This window comes from Chroicocephalus ridibundus, chromosome 9, assembly GCF_963924245.1.
Source record: "Chroicocephalus ridibundus chromosome 9, bChrRid1.1, whole genome shotgun sequence".
Taxonomy (NCBI): domain Eukaryota; kingdom Metazoa; phylum Chordata; class Aves; order Charadriiformes; family Laridae; genus Chroicocephalus; species Chroicocephalus ridibundus.
The window spans coordinates 10,737,685-10,754,654 of record NC_086292.1 but is presented as its reverse complement, the minus strand read 5'-3'; the positions used below and the strand labels follow the sequence as shown (position 1 = coordinate 10,754,654).

The window sequence follows — 16,970 nt, the reverse complement described above, 5'->3', positions numbered from 1 at the left end:
TTATTATATTACTCTGTCTGCTTGAAATACAAGAATATAGCAATTATGATCTAAAGCTCTTTCTTCTTAATCCAGAGATCCCAGGCAATGCATAGAAACACTTCGCCTTTTGTAAAGCCCCTTACATAATCCTTGACATAAGCGTTCATTCCTGAACTGTTTTTGTTTCGCTGAAACAGCATGAAGTAAGAGCTAATACAGGTGCTTAAGAGCAGGTAAGAGTCCAGACAAAAGAATACCTGAATTGTACAAAGCCGCTGAGAGCGCGCCAGAACTGGTTGGAAATGAGATGCTACTTGATTGTTTTGATTTGTCCTAGAGCTCCTCCCAAATGCCTTGGTGACACACAAGTAATGGGTGTTTGGATGCTTCAGCTGAGGGAGATTGCTGAGTCTCTGCCCTTAGTTGGTCATTGTGTCCTCCTTAGTTAGTGTACAATCTGTTAAGGTACCTGGCGTGGTTCTTTTTGCTTAGTCATTGCAGCCAGTCACTGTTGAAGGAAGGGATCAAATTGCAATCAACAGAGTAAAAAATAAGCTAAAACTCATCCATTTTCTCCAGCACTTTAGAAGAAAATAAAATCCATGCCTGCTGCTTCATGAAACCACTGCTTTTGTGACTTGCTGCTTTTCCTTTCGCAATAAATTTGTTTTCTCTGAAAAAGCAGTCTTGCCAAAGTGTAATACTTCCCAAGAGGCACACAGATGCTTAACATTAAGCTCTGCCTTGTGTTACTGCCTGTTTTCTGGGTAGTTTTTATTTATTTTTCTTTGTGATGCATCGTGTTGTAGCGTATAGATTATATAGATTAATACTTAAAATAGTGCTAGTTCCTCAGGATACATTATGGACCAACTTAAGAGTCAGATGGTCGGGTCCACTGAAGGGTAGGTTACAGACCAGCCTAGTTCTGCTACATGACTGCTTTCCAAATCTCCAGCTTTTGCTCACTTTTCACAATGACTCGAGCCTTTTTATGCCTAACTCTCTTTTTGCAAGCATATTATACAACATGAACATGTTCTATATTTAATGTTCTGTTAAAGTTATGCTACAGAACTGTATTTACAGGTATTCAGCTAGAACACACTATACTCAATCTATGTGTTGGATAATGTAAGGCGTTGCAGAAGGACAATATAAAACTTGAAACACTGGGGGAGGATTAAGTATCACATTTAGTTGCAGGAAATAAAAAACAAGCGTCACCATTATGCAAGAGTATTTTATTTTCTGCCTTAAACAAATAAAAAAGCACATTTCTGATTTGAGGTAAACCATTAGTAGTAGTTTGCAAAGGGTATAAATGTCTCTAAAAATAAAATAGCAACACAAAGGTCATGACAAGATTTACACGTGTCTCTAGACCTTCATTAGGTAGTTTATACAGTACCACTTTACACAAGCTATCTGGCTCAAACAACCGCACTCTTCATTTGAAGGCCCAGTGTAACCAAAAGAAAACACCATGTCAGTGTTAGGATGGAGGGAAAGTCATTCGTTCTCGCCACAGATGGTCTCAGGCACTTTAACGTGTGTGTCAACTTGTACAGGAAAGCTGCTGTTGTGCAACGCACTCTTACTTCCGATCTTACTTTGCCTCGTTCACACCTTCCCACTCAGGACTCAGTTCATCATTTCAGTCGTGTTGCCAAATTAAAACAACTCGGCTGAACCAGAGAAACTAAATACAGGGAGCTATACCAGACAGGCACCCAAGCAGAATCACTTTGACATGAAACACGTTTACAAGTGACCAGCAAATCATTAGTTACCTCCTTGGAATTTCTGAGAAAGTTTTGCACAAGTATTTTGAATGACGAAGGAACACATTTACATTTTTCCTTGGTGAAATCCATTTACCCAGCCCCCTCTGGTAGGAGACTAGGTTACATAGTTGAACAAACCTAGTAATTAAGCATAGATGTGAGGTAAGAGAGTAAATAAGTAAAAAACAATTCAAAGGTCAGGTCCCCCAGGTACAGCATTGCTGGTTATGCATGAGATTGTGCCGTTTCTTTTAATGGCAATGTTCCAAAGCAACAAAGGCCTCAACACAGAAACGGCTTACATCATGTTATTTTATTTTGTACAGGAAACTTGTAGAAGTTACAGTGACCAGAAACATTTTTTCTGCTAGTTAAAACTGCATGTACAAGAGCATTTGTTAATCATGCCATACCAGCAAGCTTTTTTTAGGCTGGGGAATCAATAGCAGCTGGTCTTCCCTGTTTAATATAATTTCATTAAAATTCACAAAAGAGTTTTACTAAGAGGAAAAATGAATGAATAGTAGTCCAGTAGAGTCACACTCACAGTGTACCTGGTTTTTAGGGATGCCTACTTACACTCGATATCTAAACCTTTGTAATACTTCAGATGTGTTTTAAAAGTAATCAAAGAATATTAATCCATGCATAATTATGCATGACTGAATACATCATGTATTTATCAGTCCTTATTAATTTTCTAAGTATCTAAAAGTGATTTAACCCCTCAAAAATTATTTTTTTTCTTAAAGCAGTTAGTGTTTCATCTGTAAGCTGCTATGTAACTCCTTAAAAGCCAAATTATGTTACGTAATATTGGACTACATTGCACCACAAACAAGTATGATGCTTCATGGACAAAAAATATTGTCCCTTTTCTAAAGGAATTACAACCCAAGGTCTAGATCCTGCAGAAACTAACACAAAACAAGATTTTGTGGAATTTGTGTTGCATATGTGAAGTTACTCTTGTGCTTGTGTCCACAGTGCTAGGTTGTTAATGAAAAACCAGATTTCAACCTATTCTACACTTAATGGTGATCAAAGAAAAACAGTAATAGTCCTTTATTGCCAAAATTGCAGTTTACTTTAGCACAAACATTTTTTGTGCATACTTCAGATTATGCAGGTGTTTAAAGGAAGACAGATCTTTCACCTCTAGTAGTTTACCACTGTGTTGTAAAAGGAAACCTTTGAAAAGAAACAATCCACTGTAACTCTGGACCTTTTGTAAGCATTGCTGCTGTTGCAACTTGTAGAACAGAAGCAGATGTTATAAACGACCCCTTACGATTCAAAAACAGATTGTTCCTCACTGCACTCTAGTCTTTCTTTGCATCCTGGGCATCTTTTTCTTCTTCATCAGAGTATACAGTGGGTTCCTCCCCTTCCTTCAGCAGCTTACCAACATGGTGATACTTAACTGGGAAAAAGAAAAGAATCCATGTCATTATTCTGCCCTGAAGATGTATCTTTTTTAACTCCTATGTCTGTTTCCTGAATCAACAGGATGCCCATATTATAATAAAACAGCTGTTGTGCTCAGCAACTTGTTCCAAATACTGAGGGGAAGGAGAAAAGCTGAAATAAACTACCTGAACTACTATTAATGTGGTAGTAAGTGTAAGAAACGTGCAAAGTAAATGTAACTATAGTTCTCCTCCTATTGCCTAAGCCAAAAGATGAGTGAATATAAAGACGCATGTAAACTGAGGGACTCATGCAGCTAAAGAAACAGAATCCTGAATTAGATTATTTCTCTTGCCAATGTCAAAGCTAGTTTTTCAACCAATGGATTCTTAGAATATTTACGTTATGTATTATACAGGCAGGCACATACATACACGCGCACAACTTTCAAGGGGTTTTATTTTTTGGAATATATGTTGAAAATATCCAATAGGACAGAAAAGAGATCCTTTCTCCCAAAGATAAAGACGGATCCATTATCCGATTATGCAGCTAAGCCTCTGCCTTATAAAACCACCAAGATCATATACATGTAAGAACTGAGAGCTATGCTATGTTGCCCATCTGTCCAACTTCAACAAAGCAAAAGATGCTTCCGCCTACAGGTATTTCGGACTAGCGTTGTTATAATTAATAAGAATTTCAAGCAACTAACTGCCAAATTTACTAGAAACACAGTAATAAAAAGAGTGCAGTTCACTGTCAGTCCTGATGCCTGGTTCTTGAAAAGGGAGATTTAAACACTAGTTTAGGTCAGATACTTGGTAGCATAGTTCCGGTTTCTGCGACATACTTGTTAGCATCATAAAACAGCCATTCGGTGTGGCGTGATTAACAGTCTTGATTAAGACAGGCAGAATGCCAATGTAGTAGGGGCACGTCAGGTCAGGACTGAGACGGTCTGATGACATTATGTGGAGAAAAGCTGCAATTCTAGGTAGTGATAGTAAACCTTTAATACTGAACACTAGATTTAAAAACAAAAAACATTTGATTTCCACTATACTAATTCTTTGTATATGCATTTTCCATCATACGTATATAAAAAAATTCATCAAGACAAACAACTGATGCATTTATTTTTTGTCTTACTCAAATAGAAATAATCCCTTTGGTGTTTGCTTGCCTAAAAGGCATCATGAGATATGGAAGAATTATTTTTCATCAACAAGATGCACAATAGGAAGGAAAAAAAAATACCAGCGGGCATGCCCCGATACAGGTCAACACAGCAGTTTCCATAAAACTGTGGTCTGAAGTTCTCCTTTTTGAGCAGCAAGTTGAGGCACACAACACAAAACAGCTGGAATTGTCTTTTTTAAACTTTTAATACTAAGCATAGAAAAACAAGGCAACTATGAAAGTTACTTCCTTCTGTTCATTTTAGAACAAACATCTCAAGTGTGCAAGTTGCCTTTTTTCCTCTGCCAATCTGGCCATCACTGGCACGGTAAAGACCAGGCTGCTTGCAAGCACAAAGCTGTAATTTGCCCATTTCTGATCACCTTCTGGGGGGGAAAGTCAGTTGTATACAGTTCTCCGTGAATCTGATAAAGCCACCCACAAGGCCATGCAGAATAACTTATTTGGAGTACAAAAAGTTCTATCAAGAGCTCCAAGGGGAAAAGGCCAAATTTAAACACTCTTCAAAACTCAAAACCCCAAAGTAGTAGTAATTCAAATGTTACTTTTATTTCTGAGAAGCGGAACAGGACATAAGCTTCATTTTTCAGGGCATTAAAATCTACTCGTTTTTACAGATGGGGTCTTAACTGTATCAAAACATGCTCTTAATTTCCAGTTCCTGGCAACTTTTTGGGTGGTCTTATAGCTCTTATCCTATGACATCGCTCCTTCGGAAGTCCTTCCTCCTTACAGAAGTAAGGAGCAGTGGGAGGGAGAATGCAGAAGGAAAACCTGACATTTCTCTTAATTCTTTTGAGCAACGGTAATTCTAGTACTACTTAGTAAACTGAGGTATTAACTCAAAGTAAGTCTCCAGACTGATGCTTCCAGCTTGTAAGAGCCTTTTAAACATTGCTTCCCTTTTTACACAACTAGTTAGCCACTTCTTTGTAAATAGGTTTAAAATTGCTTACAAGTGAATTGTGACTCCCAGTCCCTCAAGGTCTCTTGCTGTGTAGCGTTGAGATCAGAGAGGTCATCATAGTCATCCCTCAGAGCCTCCTTATCCAGGCAGAAAGTGGCAAGACCTCGGGATGCATCTCTTCCAGCAAAAATCCCATACGGGCCCTCTTTAAAATAAAAACATAAGCAGCATTATTACAGAGGTAATGGATGCTGTATGATCTTCATGGATCAGAATCCCCAGACTGAAACAGATGATGAGTTCCTACCCTGACCTGTGGGTCAGAGGTGCCTCAAACTTCTGAAATTAAAGTTTTATTCTGCTTGGCAAGAAAGGAAAACAGGAAGAGGACAAGAAACAAAACTATAGGAAGAGATACTGAGTTTGCTGAAACATCAGGACGATGAACCACACAAAGGTGCACAGAACATACAAACAGGGTATGAATAAGCATACAAACTGGGAAGCACATCCTCAGAAACAGAAGAAGGATTTATAAGTCTGAGGTGAAATGCAAGTTTTCTAAGAGATGCTCCTTATTTAAAAAGCTGAAAGGATGACTTGACAGAAAATTTGGTGAAGATACTAGAAATTACCAACTTTTAAGAAACATCTCTTAAAACTTCAAAACACAAGATGAACTCAAATGATTAAAACATGCAACTCACAGTAAATCAGAGATATCTTATCGACAGACTCTTGCTAAACTTCATTAATGATTAACTGGCTTGCATGACAAGCCGAAAATTGAGGTATCACATGTTGCAACTGGACATTGAAAGTTCTTCTTAAAGGAGCTTAAAGAAGTTAGATGCAAACTTTGGTTACTGTAGACAGCATGCCATCTTCCACACCTCCTACAGTGAGCTTTTTCCTAAATTCATCAAAAGAACCTTACTTTTCCATTAAAATGAAAACCAAAGTAGCCAGACACTTTGATGAACCATTCAGCAATTACCAAATTAGATGCCACGGGCAGCTTTTACTGTTGTCAAAGAAGGTGGCAACCAAAGCATGGTCCTTAAGTCAAGTGGTTTTCAGTTGCACGAACACAAACCTGCACATCTAACTCAGCTGTACGTATCACCTTGACTGCTGCAGAAAGCAAAGTTACAATCCAGCATCATTCAGCGACAGTTTCCAGTCTATGTTTGGACCAAAAGTAATAATCTCATCGTGCTTCCAAATACGTCTCCTGCAGTGTTCTCATCTGAGTAGCACTGGCAGCTCACTACTGAAGCTACCAGCTGTCTGGATGGCTCAAGAGTGGTCATGCCAGACAGATCCTGGTACAAATCAGCAAGCCTCAGCAAAGCTTTTTAACAGGAGGCCTCTATTAAAAATAAAAACCCATCTGCTAGCAGAGGTAATTAAACTCTTATCCCTGGGTGCACATACCCACCTCATCGCTAGCTGCTCTATAAGCCTCTGCACAGGTTGTTCAATCTGCACATTTGAACTGCCTACACTCCTGATAGGAAGCTAGTTTAATCTAAATCGCTAAGCATTTAGTATAAATATTATGCAATAGAGTGATGTCCACTAGAAGCTGGGAATGGAATGTAAACACTGAGGGAACACTCTGCTTCTGCTGCCCGGCATCGGGCAAAGGCACCCGAGGCCAAGGGAGCCGCCCAACTCAAGAGCGGCACAACTCCTGACGGTACCTGCGCTGCGTGTCACCTGCCCTGGGAAAATAAAGAGAATAAATGAGGCAACGTCGGCTGGCAGAGCCGGAGCTTTCACAACACCGAGGCCCGACTCCGGGGCCCGGGTAGCCGCAGTAACCCAGTACCGCAGATCCTCTCACGGGCTGCACCGTGCTCACCCTTCCCGGCTCTGGGAGAGCCAAATCCTCTCCAAACCTCCGGACCGTGAGCAGGGCCGAGAGGGAGCGGGCAGCTTGGCCAAGCAAGCTCCTGGCCTGCTAGCCCCGCAGGCCGGGAGGCGGTCAGCCATTAACGCACAGAGACCCCCGCGCCGCTGGGATCCCCCCCGCAGCCAGCACCGACCCTCCCCGGCCAAGCCGCCGAGCGCCCTGCGACTCCTCCGGCCAAAGAGCCGGGGGCTGCCGCGGCTGGGCTCGCCCCGGCCCTCACCGGGCCCGTAGAACTTCCTGGCGCGGGTCACGTCGAAGACTTTGCCGTTGATGGCCATGAGGATGCGGGGGTCCTGCACCCCGTCGTAGGGCCGCAGCTGCGCCAGCGTGAAATCGCGGCGCTTCATCTTGGGCAGCGGCGGCGGGTCGGCCTCGCCCGCCGGCACCGCCGGCCTCTCGCCCCGCAGGATCTGGTAGAGGAGGAAGAGGCAGAGGCCCAGCAGGCTCAGGTTGAGCGGGGAGCCCACGATCTCCAGCAGCAGGCCGCCGCCGCCCCCCTCGGCCGCCGCCTCCTCGCCGGCCACCGCCACCTCCTCGCGGGCCATCGGGCTCGGCTGCGCTCCGCACGGCGGGCTCTGAGGCGCGATGCAGCGGCGGCGGCAGGGAGGAGGAGGAGGAGGAGGACGACGAAGATGATCCGCCGGCCCAGGGGCGGCCCGGCCGTGTGGGGAGGAAGGGAGGGGCCGAGGGCGGGAGGAAGCTGAGGCGCGGCTGCCGCCCTCAGGCTGCGGGGCTCGGTGCCGGCCGGCGCCTAACCCGGCTCCGACAGTAGGTGGTGGTGTGAGCCCGGCGATGGCGAGGGGAGTCCGGGTAGCCCGCGGCCCGGCGAGGGAAGCCGCGCAGCTGAGGCGAGGGCCGCTTGGAGGAGGGCGCCGGCGGCCGCCATTCCCCGCCGAGGCGCCAGCGGGTCAGGTCAGGCCGCGGTGGCGGCACGGCGGCACACGGTTTCACAGAAATTTGGGCAAAACCAACCTCGCTCAAAGCTGCCGTGCGGTTCGGTGGGAGCCAAGCAGTACCTTCGCCGCGCTCGCTCCTCCTGTGCCAGGGCACAGCTTCACTTTCCTGACGGGGCAGCATCATTTTGGATTGCTTACAGTGACTGTGCCAAACTCAAAAAGGAGAAAAGGGAGGAAATTACCAAACTTTGCGGTTTTTCCCCCTTAGGTAATAACCCTGGCCCCCACAAACCACAGAAGCAGTAACCACAAGGTGCTATTATAACGTGAAAAAGAGAAGCGGCCAGGTGTGGACTTCTTCATTCAGGCTTCTTTTCAATGGCAATTTTGGTGAAGTAAAACTTAAGATGAAAGAAGTACTAACGTGATGTATCTACTCGATATGGTATTCACAGGGAGCAACTGGAGCCCTGAAGGCAGCTAAGTGCTACTGGTGTCATCTGCGCCTTGGTATCAGGTATGAGAAAGCCGAAGTGACATTTTGGGTCTGAGTAGTTGTCTCTGCAAATTGTGTCCTCACCATCCTTCAAAAAGAACACAAACCCATGCCCAGTCAGAATATCATCATTCCCTCTGTATAAGTGAGTACTATCGTTCAGAGTGCACATGGAGAAGAAATGCAGCATACCAACCTTGATCTTGCATTGTAGTTTGGCAGATGGTTCATATCACTGCTTCAGAGGATGAAGGCCACTTTTATTGAAGCTATCATTGGGACATTTAGTTAAATAACATCGAAAGCAGTGCATTTCATTTACTTTCTAATTCTCACTGTTAGGAAAATTTTAACTCCATGGGCTACTGATGCAGAGTTTTGCCTTTTGGGATACATTCAAGACCTCCCAGTACTAAGGTGTTTAAACATGTTGGCTCTTGCAAGGTAGGGTGTTTGGTTCCACCTGCTGTCTGATTTGGGAAGCTCCTTGTTTTATTGATCAGCACTTGGACCTTGATATGTCCTTTCGTGGTATACACTGACTTTCGCTTCCACCTGCCATGTAACTTGAAAAACTCATTGTTTCATTGATCTGATGGATCTGTATTTGGTAATAAAGTAGGTCTGGGGTTTGACCCTATTTAGGATACTAGATAAATCTCCGAAACTTTAGAATTATTCAAACTAGGAGCTGTATTACCTAGATGACAGTCAATTCTGCTTATTGTAGAGATGACACTATTACAATTCATGGTCTTGATATTACAAGTTAGAGGAATAGATGTAGAAAAAACAGTTATTTGGAGGCAGATTTTTATTTCATTTTTTACAATATGTTTTGTTCAAGAGAGAGGAAAAAACCCAGACTCCAAAACAACTTCATTCCTGAATTTGACTGTGAACCAGACACTGAAGGGAGGGAAAAAGCAGCTCTGTTTGTGCCTGGTATCCTAGATAAACCATCCAAGAACAGTTCATTCTTAGATAAAGAAGGTCCAGGAAACGTTGCCAAGACTGATAGAATCTCAAGTTATCTGCCATACGAGCACTGGTACTGCAAGTTACAGTTGCCCAATGTCAAGCTCTTTTTTTTACATTGCAGCATATAGAAAAATATACATATGCCTCAGAATGCATCTTACTTAAGAAAAGAATAAGAACAGATATTGAGAAATAAATGGGCATAAACAAAATTATGATACATCAGTCAGAATTATCTAAACTCATGAACCCTTTGTTCTCGCTAGCAAGCTTACTTGGCAATTCCTTTAAATGGAACTGAGGTTCTAGTCAGAACAGGGTTGGCCCCAGCTCCAGTTAAATACCACAGGCATTAGCTGTGCTCCCACACAGGTTTTCCACTCAATTCTATAGACAACAAGTTTCCTTCTTGAAACCGTTCTGTTAACAACATCGATGAGATGGGTTGATAAAGCAATTCTAATATAATGTTCTCCTCATATTAATTGAAGAAAACATTGGAACTCAGATAACTTTCATATCTTTGCAAATCAGAGTAGTTCAAGCAGTTTTAAAATATTCCTACTTGTTTTTTTGATAACCAGCATGAATCTGTTAGAGATTAAGCGAAATTAATTCCACTGCACTCCAGCATTATTCTTACTGCTCTGTTTTCACCTTTGAACTTGTCTGGTAGATTTAATGAATCTTTTAGAGTACATTTAATGCTTCTAAACAAAGCATGCTTAGCTTACATTCTCCACAATACGCTTTACCTTGGCCAAGTACACAGGGACCGTTGTTACCAAGTTGGTAACATTTGGTCCTCACAGTCTCTAATTGTTCCTTTGGAAGCCCTCCACAGGAATTCTTTTCTCTAACTTACCTGACTTACAATTTTAATTCAGACTATGACTGCAAGAAAGTTTTCACAAGTTTGCGATGATACTGGTGCCTAATTTGCATTACTTGTGAGCAGATTCCCAGGGCAGCTGGTCACCTGGAACTATTGCTCGTTCATTCAACCTGCAGGGACCCAGGGGTTCTGAAGTAGAGATGAGGTATCTTAGTTTCTGAGCTTACTGAGAACTGGTGATGAATAAAACCACTGGCAAGTTAGATTTTTACTGTGCAGCCTGAATTCTGATTTGTAACTCCACCTGATAATTTGAGAGATTTCCGTAAAGTACCATAGGATTGCATTACGAACAGCTTGGAACATCAAGTAGCAGCCGTAGAGAGGTTTTTGCCTTGTGGTCCGATGGCCTCTTGGAATCTGTAGACTTCTCAGGAAACTAAGTAAAGAAACTAGAAAGCGAGATTAAATGTGCCTTACAGGGACACAAGGAATTCAAGCCCACTAGGGAGAGACAACATATTGTATGAGACCATCCAATAAATTTACATAGTCGAGCTCCATCATACCTGCCTGTTTCTCACAGCTGGTATAATGCAGGTATTACTTCTCCCTCCTTTTTTTTTTTTTAACTCCCCCGGTAATAATTTTAACTTACTAACAAGGAAAAAGAAATTAATGATGATGAGCTTTTACTGTCTAACACCTACCTATGCCAAGAAAACAGAACCCCTTCCTAAACGGCAGAGGCAACTGTAGGTCAAATGTACTCCTAATGCTGGCAGCAGGCGTTTGTATTAAGCTGTTGTTAGAGCAGGTCTGTTCCAGGTGCAGAGCAGGCACCTGACCTAGGAATGCCTTAGGTTATGTCTAGTCCTCAGATCGAAAGCATAGACCATCTTTCTGCTGGACTTCCATTTTTTAATAGTTTTTATTTCCATCTGTGTCACATTTCTGTTTATTTTTTCAGTTGCATCTTCTGACTTTCTAGCTGTGTTCTTCATCCAGCTAAGTGCTAGAAGAAAGAACTTTGCAATGTGAAGATGACACTGTGCTGAAGGCTATCAAGATCCTGTCATTCCTGGAGATGTATGTGTAAACATCTGCAGCATAAAGGAGCTCCAGATGGGAATTTTTACCAAGTTTTAGAAAATGTGTCAGAGAGGGGGGCTGGAAAGGCAGAGGCTGCTCACGCTGGAGAATTGCTTTCCTCGGAAACATACTGATGTGAGCTTGCAACTAAAATCTCTCCGCTATCCCCCAGCCTTAACTTCCCCCTTGCTCCTTTGTCTTTCAGGCTTCCAGGACTATTAGAGTTTTCGATTCAGTCATGCTGAACAGGACCGACAGTCACCATGACGAGAAAGCTTGCTTGGTCAGTATGCGCAGCAGCTACGCTAGGAAGTTTTGGAGATGTCTTGTCTTTTAGCTATGGATGAAAGTCTGGGTGTGAATTCTCAGTATGGGCTCCCTTTCTGAAAGGCAGCAGATGTCAAAAACAATCTGGACAAGTTGTAGATACTTCTGGAAGAAGCAAGGGAAAAAGAAAACATAAGTCTGCTTGTGATTATTGCAATGTAACAGTCTCAGTATCCCTAGAAAGCACACTGATTGACACTGAAAGAATAAGTAAAATCTCTGACTTCCTGACAGTAACTCCTTGGATTCGCTTACAGTCTAATGAGCCAGGAGGATTTTATGTATCAAAAATAACTCAATGACATGAAGGAAACTTGGTGCATTTATAGACTGCGTCAAATCAGTAGCACTGTTAGAGGGAGTAGGAGATGTTATCTCTGCTCTGTTAGTGCTGGATAGGGAAATGGTATCCATTGCATATACACGTGTTCTTCACAAAGACCAATTTTTACTTACACTGGAGACACTCACTTTGCATTTTGGAATGCATGAGCCATCTTCACTAGTGTCACTATATCCCTTAAGCAGGGCCTGTTATTTCTCTGCTGCTATGATGGAGTCCTAGTTCTGCTACAGAGCAGGTCAGTCTGAATGTGAATTGAGAACTGACTTCAACATTAGTAGATTTAAAGGTTAGAAGAAGAGAGGTAGCAATAAAGGAGGGTGGCAGAGTTTTCTAGGTGTAACCTTGCAACATTGAAGTTGCAGAAATGCAGCAAGATAGGCATGGATTCTCATCTTGGTTTGAATTTATTGAGCTGAAATCTGCTTCTAACACCCCTAGCTGATTACGAAGCGATTCCGCTGCCTTTCCTGGGTCTGTGTTGTTTGGGTGGTCAAATCCAGAGCAGCACAGACGGGGGTGACCGAGTAAGAAGCAGCGGCAGGCAGGCATGTGGAAGGACCACCACTTGCTTTTTTTCCCCCAAATCATCCAGGTGTCTCGTTCGATCGGATACGCTTGAAGCAGCACGCCGGGTTTCTGCCTGTCGGGACGGCTTGGCGATATCGCCGGGAGCCGCTGGGCGGCGGCGGCGGGCGCGGAGCGGCGCGGGGCGCTCGGGCGGCGGCCGGTGAGTGGCGGCGGCGGCGGGGGACGGGGAGGGCAGGCGGGAACCGGGGGGGGCACGGCTCCAGCCCGGGCGGCTCCGTACGGGGAGAGGACTCCTGCCCGTTGCTCCCGACCTCCGGGCCCCTCGGGGCTGTGCTGGTGAGAGCTCCTCGGGTCGGGCTTTCCACAGGCAGAAGCCTCCGGTAGTAACGGGATCACGCTAACGAACGGGTGTTTTGTGGCGTACGCGAGCGGCGTGAGCTTTCTGTGATGCACTCTTTGTTCAAATGCTTTATTCACCGACTGCTGGCTAACGTCTGCTTACTCCTCCTGCGAATGTGGGGTCTGTCAGGCTAAATTGGCATCCTCATCCTTAACTTACAGACTTGCAGGCTTTCAGTGTCAGATCTCTACATTTTGTGCCCTAAAACAAAATTTTAACTGATGTTAGTTAGCTGGAGTAGTCACGGTTATTAATACAAGCTGGATTTTATTTTGTCACTTGCATTGTTAGTGGAATTGCTGGCTGGCTCCCAGATGCAAAGTCTTAGCACTGGTGTTGGGGACTGGGAGAATCCATGTGATCTCAGAGCGAGGATGCAGTGGTGACGAGAGAACTAGTAGAGTCTTGTAAAGGGAGCAGATCAGATCCATAACCTGTAGCAAAATGTGAAGACACCCACTGTGTCATTTCTTTCATGATTATTTTGCTGATACACTCAGTAGTTTAAGAGCTTGATCTTACAAACAGCTGTATGCAGAAGTAAAGCCTTAATCACGTCACGACTGATGAATTTCCTATGGTAACTAACCTTGTGGAAGTTGGAGTGGCTCATGTAAGGGCAGGTGCTTTCATCAAGGTAACAACTGCAGGCAGGGCATGAGCACAGAGTATCTAAGAACCCCAGCGAACCACCTCTAGTCTTTTCCATAGTCTAGTTCAACTGTTTTCTTGGAGATGTCATTTGAAATGTCCCTTTTCCCTTCCAGCCATTGTGCTGTGTCCTTGCACCACATCGTACAGAGATCTCTGTGTGAGTAGATTCCTCTGCCAAGACCCACACAATCATCAGAGCTTGTCTGATGAAGATTTGGGTGGGGTTTTATTGATTTCAGATATGGTGTAGCAGATTGGAGAACTGGAAAGATGTAGCCTAGTACACATATTCTGAACTGCCTGGGATTACACTCTGTAGATCTTTTATACTTTGTGTTGTCCTGATATTTGGTGGAAACTGAAGGCAGTTATAAGTAACTTGAAGTATACTGTTAGGAACCTTTAAAACAGAAAGGCAAGTTTGGTGTCATTATCTTTTATGAACAGCTTAATGAACGCGAGTTTTCTTTTTGTTTTTCTCTCATACAATAGAATAAATGATTAGTAGAACTCCAGTACCTTTGCAGATACATTATAAGATGCAAAATGCAAATACGTCCAATCATAGAATCACAGAATTGCCTAGGTTGGAAGGGACCTTTCAGATCATTACATATTTGTCTTTCTGTTATAAAAAAATACAACGAAAAATTAATCCAGTGGTTTCATGGGCACGGAATCACTTTTTGCATTGTTTGTAGTTTGATCTTCTATCTACATAAGCTATATATAGCTATATGTACAGACCAGGACATTGTTAGTGCTTCAGGCCAATTCCTGAAGAATATTGCACCTGAAAAGTTATATTGACTTAGTGAAATTGCTCATCTGTTTCTAAAGAATGTCCGTAGATGACTTACCACAAGATCAACACAGTTACACTTCTCCAGACTGAGCTCCTACATACTAACAAAAAAATGCAGCCCTTTTGCACAGGTGGGGTGTGAGGTTTGCAAGGATTCCAGAACTGGCCAGTCCAACAGAGAATTTGGGCCCATGTCTGCAAAATTCAAAGTTGGCTCGGTTCTTACTCACTATAGTATAAGAAAGTGCAGAGCACTTCTTCTTACCTTGGATTTTATGACTGACTCAAGTTTAGTGTATATATATAGATTTATGCAATTAGGTATGTTTATAAATTCTTTTTCTACTATGCAAAACCAAGTTACTTGGATGTTACATGAACTAAAAGTAAACTCCTCCATTTTTTTAGATCATTGTGATCTGGAAGACTTTTCCACTTAAGCTTTTGCTTGTGTTTCTGTCAAAGATTTGATGGAAGTTTTCTGACAATGAAATGTCCTAGATTCCTGTGACCACAAAGATGGAGATACGCCTGGTGCAGATTTGATGACTCAAAACTCTTTGTCCTTTGGAACTCACAGTACTGGTTTTTGGCTGTACTCAGACATTTGGGAAGTAGATCCCCTTTTAGACTTCTCTTTAGTCTTCCTGGAAGCCAGTAGATGCAGACTTATCAGCAAAAGTTAAGTTTTACAACTTAAGAAGTTTTACTGGCATTGGCTTCTGTTTCAAAGTTAGTGTTTGTCTGCACTTGAAATGTATCTTAATTTACCAGTCAGAGAATTTGCTGCAGACAAATGCACAGCTATGTTTTCTTTTACCAGAAGATGTGTGACAGTCAAAGAAGAAATGAGAAATTGTACTTGATCCAAAGACCTGCTCAATATGGGCCCATTTTTTCTAGATTCTAAATAAATCTAGAGTCCAATGGTTACTTGGAATATTTCACAGGAAAGCACTAGCTGCAAGTGCAAATACTGGGATTGGGCATAAGCATTAAGAGAAAGGCTAAGATATACTCAGTTTTGAACAGCTGTGAAAGTGGGCACTCAGTGAACAATACTTTGTGTTTGCCGGAGACAGTGTAGTATGTTTGATACCAACAAATGCATCTTTAATTGTTACTGCTTAATCTCTGCTAAAACCCACTACAATTCTGACCAGAATGCTTACTGTATCTGACACTGTTGAAGTATGTTAGAGGTTCATTCATATTTATTTATATGAACTCTGTCTATATAAATGAAAAGAAAGTACACATTGGTTTAGCAAACTGGGGAGCTGATTATTTTTTTTTATTTTTTTTCCCCTGAGGATTTTCAGTAATCCTTATGTTTGTGCTGTGGACAGTGTACGTGGTGGGGTTGGTCTCAATATCTTTTGTTATGTAACATAAACATCAGGCTGTGCAGTAAGTCACACAGGGGACAAAGCAGCGTGACTGTAGTCCCTGTTGTACATCAGACTGCCAGCCTAGGCTATGATAGGAAGAGTTGAACTCAGTGGAAAGGCGGTCATTGATTTTAATGAGCTCTGGATATGGCCCAAACTCAAGAATCGGTGGCTTGACTTTATTGGAATGCCACCAGCGTCATGTTGAGTCATGCGTACACAGATACATGTACATCCTCTTAAAGTTTAAAATAGCTTTCAAAAGCAATGCCAATGCCACAAGCATAGATGCCGTTTGAATTTCATCTGCTTCTTCTAAATGAATTCAAACACATTGCATGAGATTTTGTTACATGACATTGGTTTTAGTGGAAATGCAGTCGTGTCCCCTCAGCATTCCCTCAGATGAGTTTCTCTGCCAATTCTTCTGTCTGTTTAAGGTCAATCTATTGTGTAGTTTAAGCATAAAGCTAAATAGATTTCTCTTCATCTGGAGAGGTTTATCTCTGTATCTTTGGTTGACAGCTTGTATGTGCAGTGGAAGGAGCGCTACAGGTTAGAACTTGAAACCACCTCTTTGGCAAGCAGCAGACACTGAGATTTGCAGCTGATGTTATTAACAAGGATCGTTTTAACTACTATTCCTCCCTCACTCCTGCTGACTATTGCAGTTCCCCCCATAAATCTCACGAGATGTCATCAGGTCATAGTTTGCATAGCCAAACAATCATGCAAGACTCTGAACATTCTTCTGACCAAACAAAATCAGGCAAAATTGCCAAAATACATCCACAAAGTTTGAAAGCAGGATCTTTAATGATTCAGAAACTGAAAATGAAGAGAGGGCCAAATATTATTTCCAATATACTTGTCATATAAGCCATCACATAGTTTTGCTGACTCAGGAATGCTGAATTGGGGGTGCTTGCACTACTCTAAGCTCTTAAAACTGTAGGAAGTAATGAGGATCATATTTCACAGCTTCTTTTTAAGTTGTTGCTTAAAAGCCTGT

At 42.7% G+C, this 16,970-nt stretch overlaps 2 protein-coding genes across 4 annotated transcripts in view; one reads left to right on the top strand and one right to left on the bottom strand.

Annotated features, from left to right (window-relative positions):
• Positions 1-1,205: 1,205 nt before the first annotated feature.
• On the bottom strand, positions 1,206-7,890 carry PGRMC1 (progesterone receptor membrane component 1). The gene is made up of 3 exons (XM_063346580.1): positions 7,428-7,890; positions 5,339-5,494; positions 1,206-3,192 (listed from the first exon to the last, which is right to left on the bottom strand). Exons 1-3 carry the CDS (start codon positions 7,750-7,752, stop codon positions 3,092-3,094), a joined length of 582 nt encoding a protein of 193 aa, XP_063202650.1. The 5' UTR covers positions 7,753-7,890; the 3' UTR covers positions 1,206-3,091.
• Positions 7,891-11,755: 3,865 nt separating this feature from the next.
• Positions 11,756-16,970, top strand: part of KIAA1210 (KIAA1210 ortholog) — a 65,400-nt gene continuing 60,185 nt past the window's right edge. Inside the window, exons 1-2 of one of the 3 annotated variants that reach the window (XM_063347017.1) lie at positions 11,756-11,790; positions 12,773-12,907. In XM_063347017.1, the coding sequence (XP_063203087.1) occupies positions 11,771-11,790; positions 12,773-12,907 (155 nt within the window). In that variant the 5' untranslated portion in view covers positions 11,756-11,770. Of the gene's footprint in view, positions 11,791-12,772; positions 12,908-12,958; positions 13,089-16,970 lie in introns of those variants that run through there. The other 2 variants (XM_063347019.1, XM_063347021.1) reach the window with 2 other exon arrangements.

Bases quoted from the DNA above. Each gene is read 5' to 3' on its own strand.
- PGRMC1 (XM_063346580.1), bottom strand. From the start codon at position 7,752: ATGGCCCGCGAGGAGGTGGCGGTGGCCGGCGAGGAGGCGGCGGCCGAG. The intron at 5,495-7,427 runs GTGAGGGCCGGG...TTTATTTTAAAG, and splicing joins CAGGAAGTTCTACGGGCCCG to AGGGCCCGTATGGGATTTTT. The intron at 3,193-5,338 runs GTAAGCAATTTT...TCTTTTTCCCAG, and splicing joins CTGGGAGTCACAATTCACTT to TTAAGTATCACCATGTTGGT.